The sequence below is a fragment of the Thamnophis elegans genome, chromosome 14 (genome assembly GCF_009769535.1).
Source record: "Thamnophis elegans isolate rThaEle1 chromosome 14, rThaEle1.pri, whole genome shotgun sequence".
Classification (NCBI taxonomy): domain Eukaryota; kingdom Metazoa; phylum Chordata; class Lepidosauria; order Squamata; family Colubridae; genus Thamnophis; species Thamnophis elegans.
This window is the reverse complement of record NC_045554.1, coordinates 6,843,336-6,867,188: the sequence shown is the minus strand read 5'-3', so window position 1 is coordinate 6,867,188 and position 23,853 is coordinate 6,843,336. Positions and strand designations below refer to the sequence as shown.

At 43.4% G+C, this 23,853-nt stretch overlaps 1 protein-coding gene across 1 annotated transcript; it reads right to left on the bottom strand.

Moving 5' to 3' along the window:
• Positions 1–1,229: 1,229 nt before the first annotated feature.
• On the bottom strand, positions 1,230–23,688 carry ZP2 (zona pellucida glycoprotein 2). Its single transcript, XM_032231007.1, has 16 exons — positions 23,562–23,688; positions 22,165–22,259; positions 20,039–20,206; positions 18,904–18,948; positions 17,583–17,771; positions 15,962–16,058; positions 15,215–15,396; positions 14,031–14,163; positions 12,475–12,656; positions 11,785–11,876; positions 8,147–8,271; positions 6,820–7,009; positions 4,717–4,855; positions 3,312–3,408; positions 1,703–1,783; positions 1,230–1,360 (listed from the first exon to the last, which is right to left on the bottom strand). The coding sequence occupies exons 1-16, from the start codon at positions 23,686–23,688 to the stop codon at positions 1,230–1,232; spliced, it is 2,073 nt and encodes a 690-aa protein (XP_032086898.1).
• Positions 23,689–23,853: the final 165 nt, after the last annotated feature.

The following is a 23,853-nucleotide window of genomic DNA, read 5'->3' as shown; positions in this document are numbered from 1 at the left end:
ATCCGGGGCCCTAAGAGTAAATGGGTGCATTCCTTACGATGAGGTCACTTAAAAATCATATTGTCTGCGGAGAAAGAAATTCCTTGCCTGCTGGGTGAGAAAACAGGAGTGCTGAGAAGCAACTGATCCACCAAATTATGCAGGAGCACAAAGCAGCGCGAGAGCGCGGGGAAAATTCCCCCGAGGCCTAAGATCACTCCAATCCCTCATTGTAAGCTCCAGAAAAGCATCTCTCTTCGGCCCAGGATCAAAGAGTTGCTTTTTGGCAAACGGAGGGAGGAGGAAAAGCTGAACCCTTTGAAGAACCAATTTAAGAGAGACGGTTAAGCAGGAATTTATCTCAGAGAATTAAGAGCGTTACAAGAGAATGAAAAGGCAGAAGAAGAAGAAAAGACTAGCACGCAGTCCCCCAAATTTTCAACGCCTGGTGGGTCTGGATCTTATCCATGTTGTTTCTTACGGTCCTTGATTAGGGAAGCCATAACTGGATGGGTTCTCTCACACGGCATAAAAAGGGGCCACCAAGCCATTATGTCATGGCTTAGCAATAGCAATAGCACTTAAACTTACATACCGCTTTACAGCCCTCTCTAAGAGGTTTACAGAGTCAGGGTTCACTGACAAAAGGGCGACCGACAAAAGCGCGCCCGACTAAACCGCGGTGATAAAACCGCGAGTTCTAAACCACACCGATGAAATGAGTGCTGAATCGCGCCGACAGCAGCGCGCCAAAGAAGCGCGCTGTAAACCTAAAGCTAACCCTAAACCTAACGCTAACCCTAAACGTAATGCTAAACCTAACCCTAAATGTAATGCTAAACCTAACCCTAACCCTAACCGTAACACTAAACTTAACCCTAAACCTAACCCTAAACCTAACCCTAAACCTAACCCTTACCTTAACTTAAATTGCCCTTAAATTGCCCTTCTGTCGATGCGCTGTTGTCGGCGCGTTGATGACATCGCGGTTTTAGCGACACGGTTTTGTCGGGTCACGCAGAGTCAGCACATTGCTCCCCAACAATCTGGGCCCTCATCTTACCCACCTCAGAAGGATGGTAAGGTCGAGTCAACCTTGAACCTGGTGAGATTTGAACTGCCCAAATTGTAGGCAGCTGGCAGTCAGCAGAAGTAGCCTGCAGCACTGCACTCTTAACCACTGCGCCACCATGGCTCATTTGTGAAATCATTCCACCCACACACCTTGGGAACTGGGGGAATATTTTTATTTAATTGATCAAGCCAGATCCTTTCCGCCGTCGGACTAACCAAACCAGGACCACCACAATGGTAGCCAAAAGGCCAAACACCGTTATCGAAGAAACAGCGATCCACACCTTGATGCTCAACTTCTGCTGGCCTGCGGAAAGGATACCAAAAGGTGATTACAAGGTGAGAACATGAACGGCAAAGAGACCTGTGAGTAACAGAGGAACAGAGCTGGAAGGTGCCTTTTGAGGTCATCTAGTCCAACCCCCTTGCCCCAGGCAAGGAGATACTCTACCCCATTCTGGACCAACAGCTGTCCAGCATCTTCTTTTAAAAAAGCCTCCAGCTATGGAATTCGTGTCTCGTTCACCCCTTCTCGACTTTCAAAGCAAAGGGCTACTTCCACCCTCTCCTGTATTCGAATAACTTGGCTCCCAAAGGGCCCCCAAAAGCCTAACGGACCCTTTTGCTGCAATAATTAAGGACAACGTACCTTGCATCTTAAATTCCTCCTCGGGTACCAAAATGACAGCGTGCGGCAGAGTCACAACTGCAGTCTTTTCCGTTGCCTCTGCTGCAGGCAGAAAATTGTGTTTTGTTACCATAAGACTACTCATCCAAAAAGCCAACTTTTGGTACGATGGGATTTCATCTCCCAGAATTGTTAGGGATTCAGCACCCCTATCTATCTATCTATCTATCTATCTATCTATCTATCTATCTATCTATCTATCTATCATCTATCTATCTATCTATCTATCTATCTATCTATCTATCTATCTATCTATCTATCTATCTATCTATCTATCTATCTATCGTCTATCTATCGTCTATCATCTATTATCTATCTATCTATTATCTATCTATCATCTATCAATCATCTATCTATCTATCTATCCATCCATCCATCCATCCATCCATCCATCCATCCATCCAGTGATGGGTTTCAAAATCTTTTAGAACCTCTTCTGTAAGTGTGGCCTGCTTTGTGGGAGTGGCTTGCTGGCCATGTGACTGGGTGGGAGTGGCTTGCCAGCCATGTGACTGGGTGGGCGTGGCCAACTGGTAAAATGTGGTGAACCTCACTTAACAACACTCTTGCTTAGCAACCAAAATGTTGGCTCAGAAACTCTGGCATTTGAAGCACACAAGTCTTAAAGCTGTCAAGTTACAAACCCTTGCACCCCTAACCCTTTAGAAAAAAAAAACCCAGCGGTGTTCAAACTTGACAGCTTTAAGACTTGTGGACTTCAACTCCCAGAATTCCTCCTCTCGCTCTTCATCTTGACGATGTGCGGACGGGCGGGGGGGGGGAGGGAGCTGGAACTGGTTCTAAATGGCACTGTAGATTTGTGGAACCTCTTCTATAGAAGAGGTTAGAACTGGCAGGAACCCACCCCTCTTATCTATCTATCTATCTATCTATCTATCCATCCATCCATCCATCCATCCATCCATCCATCCATCCATCCATCCATCCATCCATCCATCCATCCATCCATCTATCCATCCACCCCCCTACCCATCTATCTATCCCTTTTTATGACCCTGTAATCCCTTAATTCAGGGTAGAGCTAGGGCTACTGGATGGAACTGCATTTACTGGCCAGATGCCCTTCCTGACACCACATAAGAGTTTACAGCAGATATTTTTTTTCTTTGAGCACAAGAAATAAATATCTGCCGCTACCTAGGATTGAACTCTCAACCTTCCTGAATGGGAGACGAGCGTCTTCACCACTAGGCCACCACACTGCTCTCATCTATCTGTCCGCCTGTCTGATCTACCCTGCCACAGGGTAAATCTGGGTGGCTTAGAATATTAACCCATCTAGAAAAGTCTTTCTCAACCTTGGCTCTCTTAAGAGGTGTGGACTTCAATTCCCAGAATTGGCTGGGGAATGCTGGCTGGGGAATCGTGGGAGTTGAAGTCCGCCTCTCTTAAAAAAGTTGTCAAGGTTGAGAAACATTAAGAAATCAGGTTGGAGTTAAATGCAGAAAACAAATTTGAAGGACGCGCTAGCTTAGCCATACATTTGATCCTTCTAATGTCCCCTTTTGGTCTTTATCTCAATGGAGAACTTTCAGGATGAACCCCTTACCTCGTCGTTTCCTGGAAAAACGAGGACACCGGGAAGAACACAAGGGTGAATCTGGATTTTGTCTATCGCAGATGATAACGCTGCAGTGAAAATAAATCTAAAAGAAGAGGAGAATTGTCAGCCCACCAGCTCCTGTCAACTACGATCAACTAAAAGGCAAAAGACAGAGCTATTCCACATTTACAACGAATTTATTCAGCTTCCTCCCAAGAACAAAGCTGAATACTTCATTAACTGCTATACAGGTAGTCCTCAACTTAATGACCACAATTTAGCTCCAGATTCCTAAGTTTCTAAGTGAGGCAGCTGATAAATGAATCCTGCCCCATTTTACAACTGTTCGTAACAAAAGTGCAGTTGTTCAGTTAGTAACACAGTTGTTAAGCGAATCCGCCTTAGTAACCCCATGGACATTGCTTGTCAGGAGGTCACACAAGAGGATCCTGTGACCCTGGGACACTATGACCGTCATAAAAATGAGTCAGTTGTGTCCAAATTTTGATCACGCGACTGTGGAGATGCTGCAACATGTTCTAACCGAGGCTTCCCGAGAGCATGAAGCCAACTCCTGGTCCCGGCAAAAAACCCTTTTATTCATTGACTGTGAATTCTGCTCCTTCACATCCAGCAAAGTCTTTCAAGGGAGGATTTACAGTCATAGACCTTATCTGGCTTGGAGAGCTGCCAGGAGGATCTCTGCAAAACCTGGCAAGGAGTCTCGGAGAGTCACGAACCAATGAAGCGAACTAATTGTCTCCTGCAAACTCCACTCCCCTTTTGCTCCTCTTTTATTTCCTCTGGGAGGGGCCATTCATCGTCCACCTGTGGCCTTACTCCCAAGTCGACCCCTGTTCTTTAGCTGTTCCCTTTGTCTGCCAGCTCTGCGCATACGCACACTGGGAATAGGCTCCAGCTGTTCCTCTGCCTCACTGATGTCTGATTCTGAAGGCAGCTGATAACTGGCATAGGGCCCTGGCCCTCTCTCTGCCTCCGACACAGAGCCCTCATCAGAGCCTTCCCCAGACTCCACAACCAGCCCATGTTCCTCCCCAACCTTCTCACTGTCCGAATCTGCTGCCAGCTCCCCTGGCCAAAAATAGCCATAAGTTAATTTTTAATGCCCTTGTAACTTTGGCCATTAAATGAACGATTAGAACTTTGAGGACCACCCGTGTTCAATTTTCTGCAGTAAAAGCATAGCAAATTCCATCAGCAATTTTCAGCAATCATGCGAATGACTCTGTTAGTAATGAGGGAGAGAATTCTGGGGACCTACACCAAGAATAATGGGAAAGGAGGGAAGTTTCTAAATGGGCTGGTCAAATTACAGAAGCAATTTTCCAATTACTGCTCCAGTTCCAGCAGGAAGAACTGAATCTGGCAAGGGTTTTCAGCAGCAACTCACGAGGTTGGACAGAGCTTTGCCACCGTCGGAGACAAAAGCAAATGCCTTCACTTCAAATCTTTGGCGGAAATTTGCGTAACTGACTGCCGGGCCGACTGGGTGAAAGATGGTTTTGTAATTGTCAAGTTCGTACTCGCATCTATGAAAAGAAGCAAATTAGTGTTAATCAAATGTTCAGGGTTTTTTTCCCTCTTGTTGGAAAACCTACAGGGGTAGGTTAGAAGCAACCAGCAGAGCTATACTATATATTTTCAATAATAATAATAATAATAATAATAATAATAATAATAATAATAATAATAAAAAAAAAAAGATCACATACTCAGCTGCTGTAAAAAAATTGTGCAGACTGATTATAAATCGTGGCACAATTCAGTAGCACAAATGATCCATTGGAATTTGTGCAAAAATTATAATATTAAAACAGCAACAAACTGGTGGGAACATCAGCCTGAAAAAGTCACCGAAAATCAGATGGTCAAGATCTTGTGGGATTTTCGCATACAGACAGACAAAATACTGGCGCATAATACACCAGACATCACACTGGTTGAGAAAAATAAGGTCACAATCATAGACATCGCAATACCAGGTGATAGCAGGGTCGCCGAGAAGGAACATGAAAAAATCGCAAAATACCAGGACTTAAAAATTGAAATTCAACGACTATGGCACAAACCAGCAGTGGTAATTCCAGTGGTAATTGGCAGTTTAATAAAACAGTTAAAAATTGACAAAATCACCATCAGTCAAATGCAAAAAGCCGCACTGCTTGGATCCGCACGCATATTACGAAAATACGTTATGACGTCCTAGGCCCCTGGATGGGGCCCGACTAGTAATCAATGCCAGATCCGGCAAAACAACTGGCCGCTGTGATACAATTGTGATAAAAATAATAATAATTATTATTATTATCATCCTCGTCTTCCGGAAGTGGCTGTATTATTACAATCTTTGTGAGAAAATAGGAGAGGGGATTTATGGAGTTAGAGGATATGTAGCCATAACAACATTCTTTCTAGAAAGCCAAGGTCATCCTTTGTCTCTGCACCTGACCGGAACTGAATGGGTGGAAGCTGCCAACATGGCAGTGGATGATTGGACAATGTGCTGCGTAATTCACGGTTCTGCAATTCACACAAGGTTCCTGCCACACCCTCAGTGTGAATGCGTGCCCTGCTAGTGGACAGTTCTCCAGCTGCATTCATACTGGGGTTCCTTAACTGGATCAGGTGGAAATGCAACGCCTGCCTTTAAACAACATAAACCTGGTTGCATGTTCAACCTGGTCAGGGTTTTATCTTGAATGGTTTGGGGAGAGGCTCAAGACTTCTTTCCCCTGGACTTTTCCCAGCATGAAAGGTTGATCAAGTGGTTAAGGTACCAAGCTAGAAAATGGGGAGGCCTTGAGTTCAATCCCACTGTATCCATGAAAACTAGTTGGATGACTTTGGGCCAATCACCAGGAGACAGGGAGTTCTAGTCCCGCCTTAGACATGAAAACCAGTTGGATGATTTTAGGCCAATCACCAGGAGACGGTGAGTTCTAGTCCCGCCTTAGGCATGAAAACTCATTGGCTGACTTTGGGCCAATCACCGGGAGACGGTGAGTTCTTGTCCCATAATTAGGCATAAAAACCAGTGGGGTGACTTTGGGCCAATCACCGGGAGACGGTGAGTTCTAGTCCCACAATTAGGCACAAAAACCAGTGGGGTGACTTTGGGCCAATCACCGGGAGACGGTGAGTTCTAGTCCCACAATTAGGCATGAAAACCCATTGGCTGACTTTGGGCCAATCCCCAGGCGATGATGAGTTCTAGTCCTGCCTTAGGCATGAAAACCCATTGGCTGACTTTGGGCCAATCACTAGAAGATGATGAGTTCTAGTCCCGCCTTAGGCATGAAAACCCATTGGCTGACTTTGGGCCAGTCCCTCTCTTTCAGTCCAACCCACCTCACAAGATTGTTGTGGGGGCAATAGGAGGGGGGAAAGCGCATTGGATCAGTTTACAAATACGAGTTATTTGTAAAAAAAATCATAAAGGCAGCGTACAAGTGAAGTATGCAAATAAAAAAGAAAGAAAACAAAGGCTATTTACCCATCAACCACCATGTTCCAGCGTGGCAAAGACGCGGGCTCTAAGGCCAGAGTAGCCCAGCAATTCTCCAGCATTAAGTGGATGTTTGGGTCATTTCGGTGAAGTACTTGAACCTCCAGGAAAATGGGCTGTCGCAGGTATTTCACAAGTGGATATTGGTCCTCATCGTAAGGAATCGAGTAGGACTCATCTGCAAAATAAGGAACCATCTCTGAAGCTGCTCCTTCCTGCCCAGGTTTGTCAAATCTGGTGGCATTCTATCAGGGGTGGGTTTCAGGCGGTTCGTGGCGGTCCCCGCGAACTGGTTGTTCGGCGAACCCGGAAGTAAGTAACTTCCGGGAACGCCGAAGGATCCATCCGCCCGCCCGCGTTTCTTACCCGGTTTTGACGAGTTCTGCGCTTCCACGCATGCGCAGAACGCATACAGCGCCTGCGCGATCCTCCAGGAGCAGCTGGAGCATCGCACAGGCGCTAGTACGCATGCGTGCACTGCACACGTGCACGAGGATGCTGCCGGCCCCGTTCCAACCGAACCGGTTGGAACGGGGCGAGAAACCCACCCCTGCATTCTATTTAAGATGATCAAAGGACTGGAGGCTAAAACATATGAAGAACAGTTGCAGGAACTGGGCAGGCTACTCTAGTGAAGAGAAGGACCAGGGGAGACATGATAGCAGCATTCCAATATTTTAGGGGGTACCACAGAGGGGAAGGGGGGAAAACTATTTTCCAAAGCCCCTGCGGGCCAGACAAGAAATAATGGATGGAAATGAACAAGGAGAGATTCAACCTGGAAATAAGGAGAAATTTTCTGACTGTGAGAACAATCAATGGAACAGAAGTTGCGGGAGCTTCATCACCGGAAGCTTTCAAGAAGAGACTGGACTGCCATCTGTCAGAAATGGTGTAGGGTCTCCTACTTGGGCGGGAGTTGGACTAGATGACCTACAAGGTCCCTTCCAACTCTCTTAATCTGTATCACGTCAAAATTCGAGCGACCGAATTGCAGGCAGCCGGTAGTCAGCAGAACTAGCCTGCAGTACTGCACTCTAACCACTGCGCCACCGTGGCAAGCGGTTTCCTAAACCAAGAACCCGCTTCTCTAAAATCAGTGTTTCTTCATCTTAGCAACTTTAAGGGAGGTGGACTTCAACTCCCAGAATTCCCCTCCAATCAGCCATGCTGGGAATTCTGGGAGTTGAAGTCCACTCATCTTTAAGGTTGCCAAGGCTGAGAAAGACTGCTCTAGATACGGGAAACAATAAGGTGTAAAAACTGCAATGAAGGAATATCTCCCACCACGCAGCCATGAATTAAAATTGCTCACCTGGATAAATGAGGAGGAGAAGCGAAAGCAGACCTTGGTTGATTGCAGGCTGAGGGGGTGGAAGGGTGTTTATCCTGACATTCAAGGAAGTATCGGCACTCTCGTACGAGCAAATCACGGTCAACCTGGAAGAAAAATTGAGTAATTTCAACTCTGGACAGATAACCAAAAACCTGTGTACTAATGCTACCATTATGGTGAGGTTATCTTGAAAATCTGAATGCATCTCTCCCCTCCCTTGCCTTTACTTACCAAAGAACTGGGGAGGGTCCCCTTTGAGAGGCTTTCTTCACCCCCTCCCCCCATTCCTGCTTTGGAACCTCGACATCACTTATCAAATATTGTTCTATATTTTCTTCCAGTGTGAACAAAATAGAGTCAAGTAAGAAGACGGACCACACCCTCTTCTATTCCTTTGTTTCAAGATGGTGTTATGTCTCCTCTCTCCCAAAGGTGACTTTTATTGTTTCTTTATGTAATCAGATCGCTAATTTGTCAAATCTTAGCAATAGCAGTTAGATTTACATACCGCTTCATAGGGCTTTCGGCCCTCTCTAAGCGGTTTACAGAGTCAGCATATTGCCCCCAACAACAATCCGGGTCCTCATTTTACCCACCTCGGAAGGATGGAAGGCTGAGTCAACCTTGAGCCAGTGAGATTTGAACAGCCGAACTGCAGAACTGCAGTCAGCTGAAGTAGCCTGCAGTGCTGCATTTAACCACTGCGCCACCTCGGCTCTATCTTGTCGGTAGTCGAACCAAAAGTTCAACGTCCATATTCTAATTTTCCTGATCTTCCCTTTTTTCTTTGTAGCTTTAGGTTTTTCCAATTCCAAATTTATTAACAAAGTTCTTCTTGGTCTCAGTACTCTCTCACCGATAGCTTTCCCCTCCATTCTTTCCGTCCTCCGTATTCCGAGTGACGTTTAGCCTCTAGCTTAGCTCCAGAAAACTTTTTTTTAAATTCTGAAATTGTTTTTTTTTTTAAATAAATTATTTATTTATTTATTTATTTATTTTCAAAACATATTTTGTAAAAAGTATATCAGCTGGTTACAAAAAGCTTTTGTGCATCTCTTCCACCATCATCAAATATAATTCATATTAATTCAAATATCTTTACTCAAATATTTTCTATATTAACATCATTATACCTCCACTTTTATTTGACTAGAGTTATTTAAACTTCCTTCATCCTTAAGTATACCAAGATTCAATCCATAACCACATGCTGGCATTTCATTTACTTATTTATAAAATCCTCCATTAACATTAAGTCCTCATATCCTGTTTCAGCTAAACATCCATAATATTTAATACCAAAGTTTTCTAATCCTCCATGTATATAATTTATTATCATTATCCTTTCTTTATTTAACTACATCCTATATCATAGCATTTTCCCCCTATTAGTTAAAATTTAACTGTATATAGTTTTGTTTTTTTATTATAATTATTGCTATCTTTATATATAGTCCAAAAATATTTCTAACCTTCCCTTCTCATATCCAATTATTACTTATCATAACAGCTCAACATTGTATACATTACTATCGTTATCAATTTTTATTTAACTATACCAATTACCAATGGAAAACTTTTTAAGCTCTGGAATTTGTTTCTCTTACATCGGCCAGTCTTCCTCCGAAACAAACACTCCCTCTGCTTCTCTGAACCTGCACAAATCCGTGGCACGACAAAACCGCGCTCGACTAAGCCGTGCCCGATTAAACCGCGTCGCTGACGTCATCAACAGGGCGACAACAGCGAGCGCGGAGAAAGAAGGGCGCTTTAAATAGCGCTTTGAAAGCAAGCCGATTCAACTTAAGGTAAGGGTTAGGTTTAGGGTTAGGTTTAGGGTTAGGTTAAGGGTTAGGGTTAGGGTTAGGGTTAGGGTTAGGGTTAGGTTAAGGGTTAGGGTTAGGGTTAGGTTAAGGGTTAGGTTTAGGGTTAGGTTAAGGGTTAGGTTTAGGGTTAGGTTAAGGGTTAGGTTTAGGGTTAGGTTTAGGATTAGGTTTAGGGGGGTTAGGTTTAGGGGTTAATTTTAGGTTTAGCGTTTACAGCGTGCTTCTGTCTCCGCGTTGTTGTCGCCCTGTTGATGACGTCAGCTACGCAGTTTCGTCGAGCGCGGTTTAGTCGAACACGGTTTTGTGGTGGAACCCAGAAATCTTGTCCCAGAGGCCCCGGCTCCAGAGCAGAAGAAGCACTTAGACTTATATACCGCTTCAGAGGTGATTTTATTTCAAGAGGAAAAAAAAATTTTTTTAGAAAACGTTTCACTTCTCATCCAAGAAGCTTCATCAGCTATTCTTCAGAGCTGAAAAACTGGCTCCAAGTTTCCTACAAATGGATGCAAGTCAGCCTCTTTCCCCTAACAATCTGGGTCCTCATTTTACCCACCTCGGAAAGATGAAACGCTGAGTCAACTTTGAGTCACGATTGAACTGCTGGCAGTGGGCAGTCAGCAGAATTAGCTTCAGTACTGCATTCTGACCAGTGTGCCACCATTTTAACAAGTCTGCCCACTGCCAGGAGTTCGATCCTGACTGGCTCAATGTCGACTCAGCCTTCTATCCTTCCGAGGTGAGTAAAATGAGGACCCAGATTGTTGGGGGCAAGAGGCTGACTCTGCAAACCGCTTAGAGGGGGCTGGAAAAGCACTACGAAGCGGTATATAAGCATGGTAAATGCTATTGCCATTGCCAATTGATCTGCATTCAAAGATTTATTTTTTTCCCTGCCAAGATTCAGCCGGAGTTTCATGTCTTCTAATACTGCTTTAGTCAAAAGGTCTCGTCTTAATCCACTCCACCCACTCAGATCTGCAGAATCTCATTTCACAGTCAATTAAGGGATGGGAAAAGTACGAAAACTCCCCCTGCTTCAATTCTATTAGTCTTGCCCTTTCCTATTTGAAGAACTGTAGCCTATTTCTTACGTGACTGGGTTTACACATCACCCTCATTCGTAACGTGAATTTCGGCTTAATGGGTTAAATAAAAGCCAGCCACCTGCCCAGCCTAAAAATTAGTGTGCATTCAAATGCACGATTTACACAATAGCAAGAAAACCCGGCTTTAAATGATCATCCTAACTGAAAATGCAGAAGGATGGTTTGAAGAAATTGCCACGTACAAGGCAGTGTCATACTATCTTATCCAGTGATGATTGTTTTAAATCAGGAGTTGGGTTTTTTCTGAAATTTCTTTTGTTATCTGGCTTTCCATCGTGAGCCAACCAAGAGTGGGGAGAAGATATTCATTCAATCCCGGATTATACAGCTACAGCAATGTTACATCATTTAGGTCAAGGGCATAAACTCTTATTAATATTGTCTGCGCAAGTTTCAAAAACAAAGAGCTTTGCACGGAGTGATAAACCCGGAATTTAAATTGGATCCGTCGCTTCCAAAGTTATTGAACGGCAGCTGGGCCGATGGGCAAAAAACAATGTTTTTTAATTGCATTCATCATCCATGCCTATTGGCAAAAAGAAAGCATTGCAAATCCTAACCACCGTGGTCTTGAGCAATACTTTGCAACTCCACAATTTTTCTGGAATTGGGCCCGAATGGGAAAAGCACAACCACAGAAAATTAAGGTATCTTGATCTTCCCCTAAAAGCCAAGCCGGATTCACCTGAAATCACTATCTCTTGAGATCCAGCGTGGGGGTTGATCTGGCCAAAAGGAACTCACTTCATTTTCATAAACCATCTTCTCACCAACAACCTGCAAAAAGGGTACAAATAAGTCCTCGGGTTACAACCTTCAAAGTTACAATGGCACTGAAAAAGTGACTTATGACCGTTTTTCACACTTACGTCCATTGCAACACCCATCATCATAATTTAACGACCCTTTAATCCCTGAATGGAGCTAGCAGGGTGTTTACTGGCCAAATGCCCTTCCTGTCACCAATGCGGAGTTATATTCGGCAGAGAGAGAAATATCTGCTTCTACCTAGGATCAAACTCACAGCCTCCTAATTGTGAGGCGAGAGCGCCATCTCTAGGCCACCGCGCCACTCTGCGACACCCTTGTGGTCAAGTGAGCAAAATTCAGACACTTGCCAACTGATTTTTTACAACGGTTGCAATATCCTGGGGTCATGGGATTCCCCTTTTGCCAAATCAACATGGGAAAGCCAGATTCACTTAAGAATCGTGCTACTAACTTAACGACGGTGGCAAGGAAGGCAAAATGCACTTTTAACAGCTGTCTCGCTTAGCAACAAACCTCTGGGGCTCAATTGCGGTCCTAATTCAAGGACAGGTTGCATCGGTGAAGCAGGGGAAACCAACCGGGTCCATCGGAAGGAGGAACTCACCTTCAGTGTGGTCCCGCAATCGTTCAGCGGCACACGGAAGTGGACTCGGTCTCTCGAAGCCGACCTGGCGATGGGTCCACAGCTTGGGTCTCTGAGCCTGAGGGTATCCAGGTTCAAGTCCGGTTTCGTACTGCTGCTCGCTATCTCAAAATCCATGTGTCCGTCTTGAGTGCAAATGGTAACTGTAAGGAAGTTGGGGATCAGGTCACACACCATGGGAAGCCACAATGAATGCAACTGAAGAGGAACCTCTGTCACTTAGGGTGGAATCGGGAAGTTTCTGGTCCTCTTCGAGGGAGAAGTTGGTCAGTTGGTGGCAGACATTTCATTACCCAACTAAGGAACATCAACAATGTCTGATTTTGGCCCCCCTTTTTTTAGTACAGTTAGGTGTCACTTAGTCACCATTCAACGTTATGATGGATTCCCCACTTATGACATATTGAACATATTTTACCACAGAGAGTTCTCAGTTAGTGACCATTTGAAGTTATGATGGATTCCCCAAAGATACTTATGACCTATTGAACATATTTTACCACAGATAGTTCTCAGTTAGTGACCATTTGAAGTTATGATGGATTCCCAAAGATACTTATGACTTATTGAACATATTTTACCACAGAGAGTTCTCACCATGACCATTTGAAGTTATGATGGATTCCCCAAAGATACTTATGACCTATTGAATATATTTTACCACAGATAGTTCTCAGTTAGTGACCATTTGAAGTTATGATGGATTTCCCAAAGATACTTATGACCTATTGAACATATTTCACCACAGAGAGTTCTCAGTTAGTGACCATTTGAAGTTAAGATGGATTCCCCAAAGATACTTATGACCTATTGAACATATTTTACCACAGATAGTTCTCAGTTAGATTGACCCACAATGACAACAGAATGTTTAGCCCTTTTGCAAGTCACTGTTGTGGCACACCAGTGGTCAATGGAGGTGGCAGAAGATTTGGACAGTGAGGAGGGTTGGGGAGGAAGATGGGCCAGTCCTGGAGTCTGGGGAAGGCACTGATGAGGGCTCTGTGTCGGAGGCAGAGAGGGGGCCAAAGCCGTATGCCAGTTATCAGCTGCCTCTGGAGTCAGACAGCAGTGAGGCAGAAGAACAGCTGGAGCCTGTTCTCAGTGTGTGCATGCGCAGAGTGGCCAGACGAAGGGAACAGCTAAAGAACAGGGTCGACTTGAGAGAAAGTCCACAGGTGGACGATGAATGGCCCCTCCCAGAGGAAATAAAAGAGGAGCGAAAGGGGAGTGGAGTTTGCAGGAGACAATTAGTTTGCTAAATTGGTTCGTGACTCTCCGAGGCTCCTTGCCAAGTTTTGCAGATATCGTCCTGGCAGCTCTCCAAGCCAGATAAGGTCTCTGACTGTAAATCCTCCCTTGAAAGACGTTGCTGGGTGTGAATGAGCAGAATTCACAGTCAAGGAATAAAAGAAGTCTTTGTGGGGATAAGGAGTTTGCTTCATGCTCTCGGGAAGCCTCGGTCAGAACAGTCACATTTGAAGTTCTATTTTTAAAAGCGATGTTAAAATCCTTACCTATTGGTGCATTTTGTACACAAGGACATTCTGGGTAGCTCACCATGGTGGCTATTTCCCCACGATAGTCAAAATTCAATGTCAAGGGTGCGATATACAACTGAAAACCGGAACAATCATAATCTCTGTAGGCCTGGAAAAGTCAGAGAGAAAATTATTCCACTGCTTTTCATCAGGGTTTCAAACTTTAAGACAGAGGAATGGTTAGAACTGATGGTTAATCATGTAATGTTACATGTGTTCAAAGCGGCGAGAATTGTACCTGCACAATATTGGAAGAATGAGGATATTCCTACACTTGAGAATACAGTCAAAAAGGTATTAAACTGTGCAGAGATGGACAGATTGACACTAACCAATTTATTTTGTTTTATCAACCACTAGAGAATAGAAATGGAATTTAGAAAATAAAAAAATATTACTATGTACAAGTAAATAATGAGAGATTATTATTATATACAGTATCAGTAAATAATATACTGTTATTACTATTATTAGTATCAATAATATTGGACTGTATAAGCAAAATGACTCTAACGCAATGTTTATTAAGCACTGATGTAGATCGATCTAGCTATATAAAAGTGTTTTGTGTGTGTGTGTGTGTGTGTGTGTTTGTGTTTGTGTTTGTGTTTGTGTTTGTGTTTGTGTTTGTGTGTGTGTGTTCCAGCATAACTCTGGAACGCCTCGAGCAATTTCAACCAAACTTGGTACACAGATGACTTACTCTACGGTAAGAAATATTCTGGTGGTAAGACACCCTAACACCCCTCGGAGTGTGTGTTCTGTTAAGATACAACTTGTTGTGCCTTAAAATGGCTTCTACTGTACTGCTGTAAAATGGCTTCCACTGTACAGCACAGTGGAATTGCCATGGTAACAGCTTCACAGTACTCCACAAGGGTGATCAATTAGTTAAAAATAAAATAAAAAAGAACTGATGGTTAATGAACTGATGATCCTATTGTGGTACAATCTAGGATACTGTTATTGAAACCAGGAATCTTTTCAGGGGTGACTTCAATTCCCAGAATTTCCCAACCAACTCTTGAACCTTTAAGACCAGGGGTTTCCAACCTTGGTAACTTTAAGACTTGTAGACTTCAACTCCCAGAATTCCCCAGCCACCAAACCTCCCCCAACATTTCCCTCAAGAAATATGTCCTCAAACTCAAGGAACTTACCCGAGTTTTCAGGAGACTTTTGGGAATATGCAACTTCACTCCTTTTCTGGTATCCACACCAATGTCATTGGCTTGAAGTTGGTGTACCGGAATGTTCTTCTCATTCAGGCTGACAGCTGTCAATTTTCCTGGGAAAGCTGGGAGGATCACCATCATGTGGGTCGAATTACAGATGGCTGGGCCTGAAAAGTTGGGGGAAAAGATTGAAGATTTTCCAAACCAATTTTTCTTCTCCAATGTTTGATGGTCTTCTTCATGTTGAGGTTCTTCAAGAAAAATAACTTCAATCCTGATAAGCTTGCATAATATACCTCCTCCCAAAAATATGGGCTGTCATAATATGGGCACCAACCTTGTTATGTCAATCTGGTTAGTTCAATAACCCCATTACTATGTTCAGGCCTAATGTTTAATCATAAACCATGATTTACAAACCATAATAGGTGCATTTACACACAGCATGTTAAGCCACAAATCACATTCAGGTTTTGTATGTGTTCTGAACTCGGCCAACTGTAGGTGTCAGAATTCAATTCACCCACTTTCCCACCCTGTGAGTAAACAAACTTGGATTAAGAAAGGAAGGGAAAATATGGGTCTTTTTTCATGAAGTAAAGTTAAAGGAAAGGATAGAAGGAATCAACGTATGAGGAAGAAGATGGAAAAGTTACAGATAGAACACCCAGTTGGAAGGCAACATCCCCATGTCTGATTTAGAAGCAGAATGTTGGAAACAAAAGTTTTCACCTGGGGCACAGATCATTCTTGATTCCAGAGTCAGGCGCTGCTCTGGTGGCCCATAAGTTAGCTTGATGGCTACGGTATATAACACGTGGTCATCTTGCTGAAAAACACACAGAAACGTTTCATGCTTTTAACATTCTAGAAACATTTTTTTATGCCAATATCCAATCCCAAAGCAGATCTTGACACTTCCCCCAAACCGTTAAAAGTGGAAGGATGCCCATCACTACATCATCACCATTATCTCACAGCACATCCTTACCATTAGGCATGGAAGTCAGTTAGGTGAGTTCAGGCCAATCACCAGGAGACTGAGAGTTCTAGTCCCACCTTAGCCATGAAAGCCAACTGGAAGACGTTGAGTGAACTTACGGTAAGTTCTAGTCCCACCTTAAGCATGAAAGTAGGTTGGGTGACTTTGGGCCAATCACCAGGTGGCCAGGAGCTCTAGTCCCACCTTATCCATGAAAGCCAACTGGGAGACTTTGAGCGAACCTACCAGGAGATGGTAAGTTCTAGTCTCACCTTTAGTATGAAAGCCAGCTGGGTGACTTTGGGCCAATCACCAGGAGACTGAGAGTTCTAGTTCCACTTTAAGCATGAACCTTGGCTAGATGACCTGGGGCGAGTCCCTCTCCCTCATCCCAACCCACCTCACAGGATTGCTGTACTGGAGTAAATAGCAAGGGGAAGGAATATTAGCTAATGTTTGCTACTTTGCGTTACCTATAAAACAATAAAGGATAAAAACTAAACAAAATAAAAGCCAATCAATGTAGAGGCCACCTATTCTAAAAACCTTAGTAAAACGAGAAAAAAATAATAATCATAAATCCCACAATCGTTAACAATAAAACACTTTCTGCAAAGCTCAGTTTTGGAGAAGTAATACCAAACATGGGGAATTTATATAGGCAGTCCTTGACTTAGCAATAGAAATTTTGCACTCAATTGTGTAGGTAAAAACTGTTGTGAGTTTTGCCGCATTTTACGATTTTTCTTCCTGCCATTGTTAGGTGAATCACTGCAGTTGTTAAGTGAGTGACATGGGTGTTAAATGAATCTCACTTCCCCACTGACTTTGTCAGAAGATCAAAAAGGGAGATCACATGATAGCAATAGCAATAGCAGTTAGACTTATATACCGCTTCATAGGGCTTTCAGCCCTCTCTAAGCGGTTTACAGAGTCAGCATATCGCCCCCACAGTCTGGGTCCTCATTTCACCCACCTCGGAAGGATGGAAGGCTGAGTCAACCTTGAGCCGGTGAGATTAGAACCGCTGAACTGCAGAACTACAGTCAGCTGAAGTAGCCTGCCGTGCTGGATTTAACCCTTGCGCCACCTCGGCTCTCACATGATCCCAGACACTGAACTCATCATAAATATGAGCCACTTGCCAAGTATCTCAAAGTTGATCACGGTGTGTGTGGTGTGTGTGTGTGTGTGTGTGTGTGTGTGTGTGTGTGTGTGTGTGATGCAACGGTCATAAGTGTGAAAAACGGTCATTGATCACTATTTTCAATGCTGTTGCAACTTCACTAAACAGTCGCTAAACAAACTGTCATAAGTCAAGGACTACCTGTATCCCGGCACCTACAGCTCTTATTTCCCCTTTTCTTGTACCTTGTAAACTGCAACTCCTCTAGCATTAAACGGGACTTGGATAATGATATCAGTGGCATCGGAAAAGAAAGTGTAGCCCTGTTGAATCGCCTGCCTGAGAAGCAAATGATGGATCTGGCCATTATCCTCGATCGATACCATCCACTCCATTCCAGATGCTACTTGAGACCCCATTCCAGGCTGGACACCCTAAAAAAAATGCCACAACATTAAGAAAAGATCTTTGGACCAAGACAGGTTTGCAATAACCATGTTGCAGAATCTGAAAGCTCTCCACTTTCAGACACTACTTTTGAAAAGCATTCCGTTTTGACATTGCTTAAAAGGTAAAGGTTCCCCTCGCGCATATATGCTGGTCGTTCCCAACTCTAGGGGGCGATGCTCATCTCCGTTTCAAAGCCTAAGAGCTAGCGCTATCCGAAGACGTCTCCGTGGTCATGTGGCTGGCATGACTCAACGCCGAAGGGACTCAGAACGCTGTTCCCTTCCCACCAAAGGTGGTCCCTATTTTTCTACTTGCATTTTTTTTTATGTGCTTTTGAACTGCTTCTGTTGGCAGAAGTTGGGACAAGTCACGGGAGTTCAATGTTATGTGGTGCTAGGGATTCGAACCGCTGAACTGCCAACCTTTCTGATAGACAAGCTCAGCAAATGAAACTTCTGCTGCTTCACTGAAGCTTGAGAGAATCTGGAACCGTTTCAAGGACATCTTAAACAGGTATGATGTTGATTCAGATGGTTCCCATGGGGGTTTGGCTGGGAAAATCATTGTTTAATACTATGAACCTGTGCCTGGGAATCTCGGAGTTAGTTTTGCCTTGAGATTACTATGCAATGTATTCAATAAAACAGTTTTTAAGGAGCAAAATGGTGCTGGACTTTTATTTGGATGCTCAAGCTGGATGTTGACATTAAGATATTTATTGGAGAGGACCTCAGAGATGTTAAAAAATCTCTACCACCTGTGCAGGAGGATACCTCTTAAAATCTTAAATCTCCAAACAGCAATCTTAAAAAAAACAAACCAGACTTAATTTGTGTGCTTTCATTATCAGCCAACAGATACATTTCGAAGACTTGGAGAGGAAAAATCAGCAAGTCTAATTAAAATCTCAGAGACCGATTCAGATTTCCCCCAACTAAACTGCACTTTGTGTCAATAGCTGTGATTAAACCACACGCTCAACCGCAATCAAATAAATCACTGCTATAATGTGAGCCAAGTCACGTGGGCAGATTATAGAATTTCCCCCCCCCCCCAGTGTTATTTTATTGGTAAATGCGATTCAACTAGCTTGCCAGAGAAAGTTGGATTACATACCGTGAGTTCATCCCGAAAACTGGGAATCAGCCTTGGGAATGTAACCTACAAGGGGAAGATATTTGGATATGAGCATGAATAGCAAAACGGTGCAATGCGTTGAAAAGAATCGAGTTGAATGGACATGAAATGAATTGTTGGAAGTCAAGCACTACTACAACAGGAGACATAAACCATGCAAGAAACACAAAAGAGATTAGAAGAGGGAAGAAGAGGGACAGATGAGAATAGAGAAGAGAGTAGAGTAATAGGAATAGGATAGATTATAGAATAGGATAGAATATAGAATAGAACATAGGATAGAATATAGAATATAGGATAGAATATAGAATAGGAAGAATATAGGGTAAAATATATAAAAGAATTCTATATATTGTATAGAATTCTATATTCTACTCTGAGAATATAGAATAGAAAGAGAATATAGAAGAGAATATAGAAGAGAGTAGAGAATAGAATAGAGAGGATAGAATCTAGAATAGGATAGAATATAGGATAGGATAGATTATAGAATAGGATAGAATACTGAATGGAATAGATTATAGGATGGGATAGAATACAGGGTAGAATATATAGAAGAATTCTATATATTGTATAGAATTCTCTATTCTATTCTGAGAATATAGAAGAGAGCAGAGAAGAGAATAGAGAATACAATAGAGAGGATAGAATATAGAACAGGATAGAATATAGAATAGGATAGAATATAGGGTAGAATATATAAAAGAATTGTATATATTGCAGTTAATTCTATATTCTATTCTGGGGAATATAGAATAGAAGAGAATATAGAAGAGAGTATGGAAGAGAATAGAGAATAGAATAGAATAGGAGAGGATAGAATAGAAAATAGAATGGAATAAGAATAGGAGAGAATAAGAGAGAACAGAATAGAATAGAATAGAATAGAATAGGAGAATATAAAGAATAGAATGCTTTATATGGCCAAGTGGGATTAGACACACAAGGAATTTGTCTCCGGCGCAGAAGCTCTCAGTTTGATAATAATAATGACACTAATATGAGAAGGATAAACGTAAAAGCCATACTACATGGGTAAATTATACACAAGGCTGTACTTGGCACTTAGGTGTTCACCAGAGCAATGGCAGTCAACCCTGCCCTCAACACTTACCGCCATGTTGGTTTTGGTGCAGTTTGTAGTAGCACTGGCGAAGCCCCTGTCGGAACGCGCTTCATCAGCCTGGGGGGCATCGCAGTCTATGCTGTAAGTTTCATTCTGGGGTCGAACCCCCTCCGTATTGTTGAACTGCAACCTGAATCTCAGGCGCGGCTTGTTATCCTGGGAATAGAAACCGCCAAAAAAAAAAAATCTTTTAATGAAGTTGTGAATTCCTGAGGAGCAACTTCGGGAACTGATCCATTCCTTATATATAGTCAAAATAACATTCCTTTCTCAGAGAGTCAAGGACATATTACCCTGCACCTGGAGTGGTGTGACTGGGAGGCATCTCCAGTTTTGGACGGTGCCTGATTTTTTTTTTTAAAAAAGGAGCATATATGTTAAAATTAAAGATGTTTATTGAAATTAAATTATAAATACCATTAACATAAAATGGAGCTTGCTCAGAGGCTGAAATACACCAAGTAAATGAGATGAAGAGTGTAGAAGAGGGGAGAGAGGTAAAGAGAAGAAGAGAGTGACAGGAGAGAGGGGGGAAGAGGAGGAGAGAAAGAAGGAGTGGAAAGGGGAGAGAGGAGAAGGAGAGCTGAAGGGGAAGTAGAGAAGAGAAGGATGACAGAGGGAAGAAAGGAGGTAGGGAGGAGGAGGAGAGAGGGAGAAGAAAGTGATGGATAGGGTACAAATATGGTGTATGGAGAGCAGAAGAGCCAATAATCATTCTTGTAGGGTTGACGGTAAGACGAATTGATGTAAATATTTAATAATACAAAATAATATTGGTTATGTAACAGCATGCAGGTGGTTATGTTATGAAAATGAAAAAATAAAAAATCTTTTTAAATAAAAAAGCGTCACCATTGTTTCAGCTTGTTCAAATTTTTCTAAGCTCTGAAAATCAGCCCGTATTTTTTTCCTTTTTTAAAATACAAACACTTTTCTGCACTTTTAATAGAGTAACAGGCTAACAGAGTTGGGCGGGACCGTGGAGGTCTTCTAGTCCAACCCCTTGCTCAGGCAGGAGACTCTTATCATTTCAGACAAATGGTTGTCCAACCTCTTCTTGAAAGCCTCCAGTGATGGAGCACTCACAACTTTTGGAAGCAAGTGGTTCTGCTGATTAATTCTTTTCCCTGTCAGGAAATTTCTCCTTATTTCCAGGTTACTTCTCTCCTTGATTAGTTCAACCCCTTTATCGGTGGTGGGTTTCAAAAATTGTTGGAACCTACTCTGTGGGTGTGGCCTCCTTTGTGGGCGTGGCTTGCCACCCATGTGACCGGATATGAAATTATGAATTTGTACTTAGGTCGGTCCAAGTAGCCATTCAGAAGTTAGTAGTTAGAAGCAATCGTAAAGCAAGATATGGAATTAAAACCAGAAATATTTTGTTGGCTATTTGGAAGGGAGTATAATATATATATTTAATTTTACACAGTTAGCAGCTGCTGGAATTGTGTTTGCACAACAGTGGAAAAACAGAGATATGTAAATGAATAAATATTACAATGTGCAGGAATAAATAAATTGACAATTAAAATCAAGAAGGCTTTGAATACTTTTTCACATGGGATTGGTTTTAGCAATTGCCAACTAACGGAAACAGAAATTAGAAATCCAAAAGTATGAAAGAAAACACCAATTATGTAAGGAAAGGTCCCTAAAATGTATAAGGAAATATTACTAGATCATTATTAATGTGTAGATAACTGCGGGACATTACACACCCACCAGTGGTGGGTTTCAAAAAATTTTGGAACCTCTTCTGTAGGTGTGGCCTGCTTTCCGGGTCCACTGGTGGAACCTCTTCTAACCGGTTCGGTAGATTTGACGAACCGGTTCTACCGAATAGGTGCGAACTGGTAGGAACCCACCTCTGCTATCCTTTAGACCAGAGGTCTCCAAACTTGGTAATATTAAGATTTGTGGACTTCAACACTGTTCAATTCCCTCTGCTGGCTGGGGAATTCTGGGAGTCGAAGTCCACAAATCTTAAAAGTTGCCAAGTTTGGAGACCCCTTGCTTTAGACCAGGTGATTTTCAAACTTGGCAGTTTTAAGATGTGGGGACTTCAATTTCCAGAATTCCCAGTCCACATTATTCACAGCACCTCAAGGGCATACCTCCATTTCGGTACAGTTCTGGTGCCCAACCATCAACACGTGCTTCCCATAGTCAATTTGATAACGGCAGTCTTCCATATCATCTCCGCTGCCATCTGTCGAAAAACCAGCCAGAAGGTTAAACCGGGGGGTCTTCAAACTTGACAGCTTTAAGACTTGTGGACTTCAACTCCCAGAATTCCGCCTCCAGTCATCTTAGCTCAGGAATTCTGGGAGTTGGAAGTCCACAAGTCTTAAAACATGCCAAGTTGAAGGCCATTGAGTTAGACGCAACCCATTCCCAAAAGCGTTACTTCAAACAGAAGAGTCCCAATAATTGAAGAAGGATCAAACCAGGGGTGAAATCCAGGAGGTTCTGGAGAACCAGTAGTGGAAATTTTGAGTAGTTCGGAGAACCTGTAGCGGAAATTTTGAGTAGTCCGGAGAACCAGTAGCGGAAATTTTTAGTTCGGAGAACCGGCCAATGCCACTTTTGGCTGGCCCCAGAGTGGGGAGGGAATGGGGATTTTGCAGTATCCTTCCCCTGGAGTGGGGAGGGAATGGAGATTTTGCAGTATCCTTCCCCTGGAGTGGGGAGGGAATGGAGATTTTGCAGTATCCTTCCCCTGGAGTGGGGAGGGAATGGGGATTTTGCAGTATCCTTCCCCTGGAGTGGGGAGGGAATGGAGATTTTGCAGTATCCTTCCCCTGGAGTGGGGAGGGAATGGAGATTTTGCAGTATCCTTCCCCTGGAGTGGGGAGGGAATGGGGATTTTGCAGTATCCCTCCCCTGGAGTGGGGAGGGAATGGAGATTTAGGAGTATCCTTCCCCTGGAATGGGGAGGGAATGGAGATTTTGCAGTATCCTTCCCCTGGAGTGGGGAGGGAATGGGGATTTTGCAGTATCCTTCCCCTGGAGTAGGGAGGGAATGGAGATTTTGCAGTATCCTTCCCCTGGAGTGGGGAGGGAATGGGGATTTTGCAGTATCTTTCCCCTGGAGTGGGGAGGGAATGGGGATTTTGCAGTATCCTTCCCCTGGAGTGGGGAGGGAATGGAGATTTTGCAGTATCCTTCCCCTGGAGTGGGGAGGGAATGGAGATTTTGCAGTATCCTTCCCCTGAAGTGGGGAGGGAATGGGGATTTTGCAGTATCCTTCCCCTGGAGTGGGGAGGGAATGGGGATTTTGCAGTATCCTTCCCCTGGAGTGGGGAGGGAATGGGGATTTTGCAGTATCCTTCCCTTGGAGTGGGGAGGAAATGGGGATTTTGCAGTATCCTTCCCCTGGAGCGGGGAGGGAATGGGGATTTTGCAGTATCCTTCCCCTGCCATGCCCACCAAGCCACGCCCACCAAGCCACACCACACCCACCGAACCGGTAGTAAAAAAAAATTGAATTTCACCAATGGATCAAACGTACCGAGAATGTCTATGTCCCAGGAGCTCAAGTTGGCAACTTCCTTTGGCAGCCCAATTTGCCATGGGTCATCATGGCAAGACACTGTACCTGTCATAAAAGATAAGCCCACCTTTTCTTGATACCCCATGTCCAGAGAACGGATCAAGATAGGACCACAGCATTTGAGCCGTACCTATAGCAGCATCGACAGGACATTAAGCTGTGGCTAATTCCTGCTCTATATTACCTAGGTCAGTGTTTCTCAACCTTGGCAACTTGAAGATGTCCGGACTTCAACTCCCAGAATTCCCCA

What these genes read in the sequence shown, in the direction of transcription:
- ZP2 (XM_032231007.1), bottom strand. Translation starts at nt 23,688, where the DNA reads ATGGGGTATCAAGAAAAGGTGGGCTTATCTTTTATGACAGGTACAGTG. An exon ending in GTTTTCGGGATGAACTCACG is followed by an intron (nt 17,772 to 18,903) that starts GTATGTAATCCA and finishes CATTTTTTTTAG; the next exon opens with GGTGTCCAGCCTGGAATGGG. An exon ending in TCAAGAGATAGTGATTTCAG is followed by an intron (nt 8,272 to 11,784) that starts GTGAATCCGGCT and finishes TTTTTCTTCCAG; the next exon opens with GTTGACCGTGATTTGCTCGT.